The 7,005-nt window shown below is 38.3% G+C and overlaps 1 protein-coding gene across 1 annotated transcript; it reads right to left on the reverse strand.

Moving 5' to 3' along the window:
• Window positions 1-331: 331 nt before the first annotated feature.
• Window positions 332-6,792, reverse strand: LOC149847750 (Pseudouridine synthase family protein). The gene is made up of 10 exons (XM_090002163.1): window positions 6,433-6,792; window positions 5,387-5,467; window positions 5,154-5,291; window positions 5,018-5,065; window positions 4,845-4,925; window positions 2,541-2,654; window positions 2,347-2,448; window positions 1,667-1,778; window positions 808-854; window positions 332-716 (listed from the first exon to the last, which is right to left on the reverse strand). Exons 1-10 carry the CDS (start codon window positions 6,790-6,792, stop codon window positions 363-365), a joined length of 1,437 nt encoding a protein of 478 aa, XP_089858289.1. The 3' UTR covers window positions 332-362.
• Window positions 6,793-7,005: the final 213 nt, after the last annotated feature.

Raw genomic sequence — 7,005 nt, forward strand, 5'->3', positions numbered from 1 at the left:
GTTTGTCCCATCTAATGATCACAGGTGTTTCTCGAATATGGAAAGATAAGCCTCCTGATTGGCTCTCTCTCACTCTCTCTAGGTAATTTTATTTTGGATCTGTTTGCAATTTGATCTATCAGGAAAAGTCCATGCAAGCATGCTACAGGCCCCAACTTTTTCCACCTACCTCTTTTTCTCATGCGTAAATTCATTCAAACCTCCCCTCATCAGAAAGGCATTTCACGGGAATGACAACCTTGCAAGAGTTCTTAGAAACTCATGCAGGTCCCATGAAACTTCATTCCCTTCCATGGGAACCAGAAAAAAAATGGAGATAACAGGCGTGTGAGAGATTGAAAGTTGGATTTCATGAATTGGCTTCAAGAGGACAAGATATCCCAACTTTTCTGCATATGGAAAGGCAGAGGAGCAACAAGATCAAGCTTCTCTACTTTTAGAAGATCAACATGTGCTGATGCCTGTAATGCCTGTAGAACCAGTGCCACATTGGGAAGAATCATCTGCCTGCAATGAAGATGTAGGGCAGGCTGCTCTTCTAGTATGCTTCCTTTCTCAAGGTCAAGACCCAGGGGAGCCCTCTGCATTGGATGTTTCTTGTTCCCTTTTACCTCATCTGGACAAAGCAAAGGCTTCCATTTCTTGTGGGCCCTCCAGCCGTACTTGTAGTCTCCTACTATGGGAGTTCCCAAAGCTTCCGCACAATGTACACGGAGCTGTCATCGAACAAAAATTCTCATCAGAGAGGACAACCGACTAGAAAATATGGAATGAGAACTAGATGGATCTATGGTTTGTGTTCCTCACTTGATGCTTTCTGCCTGTGAGTGGGGAGAGTTCTAACCATGTAAAACCTGAACATATATAAATAACAAAAGAGAAGAATCATTATAGAATTTCATTGGTCTTACAGTGTTCATCCACTACAAACTTTTTGTCCTAAAACTTGGTCTTATGATTAATTGTTTAAGTTAAATTTGAAGGACCAGCAACATATTACATCAGAAGCAAAAATACAGACTTCAGCTGCTTTTTGAACTCCATGCCTTTCATGATAATAGATAGCATGATATGATTAATACAACATTCTACCGCCACCAACTTCATTAGGACACGTAAAACAGCATTCTTAGTGAAGTCAAAAGAAAAGAAGCTATATAATATGTGCTTTCAGAGTTTCAGCAATCACATGATTATATACCATTCCACACATGGTTCCAATAAATGGATGCACTTGCAAGGAAGCATTCTTAGTTGCATCATAGACACACGCATACATGTTCTCACGTGCAAACATACTCACAAGCACATGCCACACATACATATTGAGGCACAGTCAGGATTTTAGAAGGGATTTTCCAATCCTTGGATGCATTAGCATCTTTCATCACCACAGAGGAGCAAACGAAACCAAAAGTTGAACTTACAACATTTTAGGGCCACAGCTGCACAAACACTTAATCAAGCACTAAATTGCCTCACTTTTGATTTCATCCAACACACCCAACTAGTTGCTTTCAAGAACTACAAGAATGCCACTACCCATGTATAAATGAGCACGTGTATGAATGTGTCAAAAGCTCTCCATATACATGAAGGCAAAGGATATATATTAAATCAACAGCATTATGAATAAGATCAATTGACGACAATATTAGCAATATACCATGGCTTGTAGATTTAAGCACTTGATACTCTGTTATTGCATGTTGAGATGACGTGATGTTACCATTGTCAACAATAGTTATTCGTTCAGAATTTCCATTGTCAAGCACCACCTGGAAGCCAAATTGAGCAAATGATTAACAGATTGAAGAAGGCAAGATTAAGTTCCTTCCTTTATAGCATGACATCAACAAAGATATATCGAGGACCAGATTTATTGCCGTTTGTTGCACCGAAAAACAGCTAAGGGCTCTCAATTGTCAACCAGCCCCTCTACACTCGAAAAGAGGGGAAAAGATAATCAAGCCTAGAAAGCATAACATACCAAGCAAGTACCAATGGGTGATTAAGCCAAGCAAGAAAAGGAAGCATAACACATAACCAATAACAAATTTAGCAAGAAACTGACAAAAATGAAAAGAAAAAAACATGAACACTTTCAAATGAACAGCGGAATATATTTGGAGCTTTGAACTCAGCTTTTGCAATGTTCTCAAGTTCTACATCCAGCGTGGAATAGCCAACTAAAGGAATCAGTTACACGAGATACTATGATACAAGTTCAGTACCTAATAGGCCTGAAAAGAACCATCATGCTAAGATGAACTGCGGAAGCATCCATGTCAATTGGAGATAAAATAAAAAGTTAATTGAGCTTAATTCACTAACAAAAGGTTTTACCTTTGCTAGTGGAGCAGATATTATGCCTCTTGTACGTCTTGGAGTCCCAAGGACTAGTGCCCAATACTTCTTTTGCAAGATCCTTTTAATATTTTCAGCATCCTGGACCGTGAATTATGAGCATAAATTGAGTATGACTAATTTGATGAATAAAAAGATTAATCAGTAAATTACGAGAAAATATCTCAGCATACAGTATAAGTGGCTCCAGAAGTTTTTTCACGGAAGATGGAATGCAACAACAAGGCACTTGCTTGTGTCCTACCCATCACTAAAACACCACTACTATCTCTATCAAGTCTGTGGACCTGAAATCACATGATCAGTGTCTATTCAGCAGAAAACATAATGCTACTAATATGCTGACAGAATTGAGGACAATACAAATATGCAGACAGCATGGAGAACAGAAGACGCTTGAATGAAATGATTAAAAAAAGGTACAGTGGAGTTGTTTGGCGTATCCAATGATTAAAGCAAATGTAGATGAAGTACAGTCTTGATTAAGGAGTAAAGGCCAAACATCTTTATGTAAGGCTTTTCACTTTTCTTTAGTAAACCCAGGACTCTAAATCTCTATAAGTTACCATCCCTCACACTCACTGCATATGTAGAGGAATTGCACATGGTCACAAGTCAATATATCAGCAACTTACCGTTTGCCACTCATATTGCATATCGACTATATATAGCTTATATATCATTAAATTATCGACAATCATTAATTTATCAACAACTTGGTTACCCTTAAAATATATAATAAAATCAGTAAATTTGAGGCACTAATTTAATTTCATTAGATGCAACTGTCAATTAATCTTATGTAAATAAAGAATGTTTATATACAAACTCATGTGAACTTAGATGAAGAAAAAAACTGCAAAAGTAGTTTTTTAAAAGGAAATTTTCACTGCAAAAAATGTTCAATTGAAACAAAAATGAAAAATAAAAAACTACTAAAATATTAAAACATAAAGTAAATTTAGATTATACCATGAATTAAATAAATTTAGGGGTGAAACAGAAAGGAATGACACGAGAAAAATTAAAATAATAACAATAAAGAGTGCAACCTGCTAAGATTTGCACAAAATTAAGAAGACTAGACGTCCGACCATGACAACCCCATAAAGTGAAAATAAAAATAAAAAAATATAATAGAGGGAGAATAAAAAATAGTTACTTTCTATAACAATGGATGACAAAATATCAATAAATTGAACAATCAGGAACTCGCCCAAATGAATAACTTAAAATTCAGCTTCTTAGTTCTTCCTAAGCCCATATTGTTTTGGAAGACAAAATCTGGGAAAAAACAAACAAAATAAAGGAAAATATCGTGGTTTTTATTCAAAACTTATCATGATATATCACTATACCTATTTTTTAGCTGTTTTTTGGGAAATTTATAGGTTTTGAAGCAAATGGTGATATATCGCTATATATAGCCTATATTGTTACCGTGTTGCACAATACGTATAGTAAAGTAAATCCTTGTTGTTTCATACAATGTAATGTGTTGAATAGAAAATATGAAAAAGGGATGATAAACAAAAAGCAGAAAATTATGAAATTATAGCAAAACCCTTGATTTTAATTTGTACAATGTGCAAATTTCACTAAAAAGAAAATAAAGCCCCTACAAGAATTGCAGTATGAGCCCCAGAAGACTTGCGGTATGAGAAGTTAGCTGGATGATACATGGATTAAGACTTCACAAATGCAGCATAAACAAAACTAACCCACCACCACCTTTTTAGCTTCACCCCCCATCCTCCCCCCCGCCTCCCAAAAAAAAGCAACCCTCCAAAAGAAAAAAGAACCATGAGCCAATGAGTGTATGGAAATTATTCCAACTTGGAAGACAAAATCTAAATGAACCTAGCTCTTTCCCTTACAGGATAAATTCTTGGTTTATTCATTAGAACAGAAGTATCAGATACGACTAATTCCTTACTGTGCATTTCCCAGATGAAGTTGCAATACAGTTTCACAAGGTTACAAAGATAACATGTTGATAACCATATATGCTAATGGGACCATGAATTGCCATTCCTATTTCAGTCGAAATTGGTTTCATTCTAAACATGTTGACAGGTCATGAACACCGCGCCTCTGCATTGTATTTCTGCACTTGATTTGTGACAGTTAATTGCTTTTTCTTCTTCAGTATAGTATTGTAACTTAACTGTTGACATAGCTTGAAGTTTCATTATTTCCATGTCTTATTCATGTGCTTACACTATACAATAGAGTCCTGACTCATCCGATTCACCGAGTCGACCCGCTGACTCGTGAGTCAAGGATTGGGCGATCCGAGCCCAAGTCATGAGTTTGCCAACTATGGTTCCAACAATTATAACCAAACTCCTAAATAGGCCCCTAGTTATAAATGAAAAACATGCTAGATACTGACACGTTGCAATATTGATATTTCAAAGATATAAAACTAGTATCTAGCCTCTAATCACAACCAAACAAAGGAGAGCCCAGCATACCAGCCGAGGGTTTTCTGAGCAATCATATTTCAATGATGTTGCGGCCAATGTATCCAAGCTTATCTTGATGCCAGTGCCACCCTGAGGAATAGAAACACAACCAAGAAAAACATCAATCAAGGCAAGACAAACAGGCTCATTTGAAGCTGAAGAATGAATAATTCATAACTAACCTGAACAGGCATTCCAGGAGGTTTATTCATGACCAGGATGGCTGAATCCTAGACATGGTGAAAAATATCAGCATGTTTTAACCAGCAAAAGATAAAGTATCTATAAACTATAAACAAAATGCCTTCGCTCCAATACCTTGTATAACTCAAGACTCCGTATGTAATTTATTTCATCCAAACTGCACAAATGATCAGCTTTTGAAATGGGCAAATCTTGATCATTCAGAGGGAGAAAAATCTTATCCCCCAAGTTGAGTTTATCTTTTGCTGATACCTTCGAACAATAAGCATATTACAAGGAAGACCATGTTAATAAAACACAAGAAATCATTGCATATATGAAGAAGTATCCAAATGTGTCGAGCATACCCTTTTAAGGAGAGGTCCACTAGTTCTTGTTTCTTCTTCTTCTGGAAAAGAATCATTAAGACTTACAGATTGTCGTCTGACCTGCAGTAAAGTTGAAAAGCAGAGGTTACATGTTCAGAACAAGAGGAAAATAATTAAAACCTAAAATGAAGAGTCAAAATATAAGCATGAATAAAACATAATGCTTACATGGATGTTTAGATGCACGCATTTATGCAGAAAGCTGGATAAACCAGGATATCAAATTGTGATCCACATGCAATATCCCCATCTATACATTTTTTTCATAGAAAATCCACAATATTTTGAATTTAAAAGAACACCAATCATTGCCACAATGACTGACCAAAATCCTAATCTCCCTCAGTTCCCTCATGCTACAGCAATGAAAGTAAGCCTCAGATTTTCATTAAGAAGGGATTTCTGGTAATGCATCTTGGTTCTCCCAGCTGCACACCCTACCTAAGAAAGAGATCCTGACGATTTCTAGTCCGTCATAACCCAAAGGCTCTACATGAGAACCACTACTACATGTTTCTTCATTCTTCCAAAACTTGTCCTATTACACTTTCTCACGGCCTAAACCGTACCTCCTCAAGCCTCAACATTGATGCTGCTTGATGGTACTCAAAAGCACACGCAATCCGACCACAAAAAATAACAGAAAACGCTCCATCATTTTTTTTAAACGAAAGCACACCTTCTATACTACTAAGTAACATCAGTGATGAAGCCACCACTTTCGTATGCACCACCAAGCTCGTCAATGGAGACGACAACCACACTAACGTCCCATTGTCATTGTCCGAGCATTCAATCACACCCACCAACATAAAAGAAGGGCTAGGACTTGAATTATAAGATACCCATATCATCCTTCATAGCAATTACTATGTTGTTAGTGTTTTAAATCCAATTCAGTTGGTGGGTGCAACAAACTTTTAGCCCATATACAATCTTTCACAGAGAGAGAGAGAGAGAGAGAGAGAGAGAGAGAGAGAGAGAGAGAGAGAGAGAGAGAGAGAGAGAGAGAGAGAGAGAGAGACCCGTCTCAAGCGGAAGAGCTTATGAATGAGGCATTTGGGGAGAGTGGGGTAGCAACGGAGAACCCATTTCAAGGCTGTGGTGGCGGTGGTGGTGGCGGCGGCGGTGATGGTGCTTTCACCCTTTTGCGGAACACCCACCATGGAGGCGAACTCCGCGGAGTAAGGGGGCAAAGCGAACCATTTCGACCGCTTTTTTGCCTCCCCCTCCTCCTCCTTCTTCCTTGAATTACCAGAAGTGGAGTAGGAAGAAGACCCCCACCATCTGTTCTTAATCAACGCGACCACGACGCCGATGGGTGCAACCTCTCTCGTCCCAGACGCTCCATGCCGCCTCAATAGCGGGCCGCCAGCCATCGACATTGTGTGCCCGGCTTGAGAGAGAGAGAGAGACCTATTGTGACAAAAGTTTAAAACGGGAATATAACAAGACTTTTTTATCACGCTTTTACCAAAGCAGGTTATATGTCCCCCCCAACAGGGGCCGGTACTGAGATCTCATGTTCGGGGCTTCCAAATAACGCCACGTATACGATCGAGACCGGCATGGTTTCCGATGACCGTCCGCATCATACT

Source organism: Nuphar pumila, chromosome 1 (assembly GCF_984573655.1).
Source record: "Nuphar pumila chromosome 1, dmNupPumi1.hap1.1, whole genome shotgun sequence".
NCBI lineage: Eukaryota > Viridiplantae > Streptophyta > Magnoliopsida > Nymphaeales > Nymphaeaceae > Nuphar > Nuphar pumila.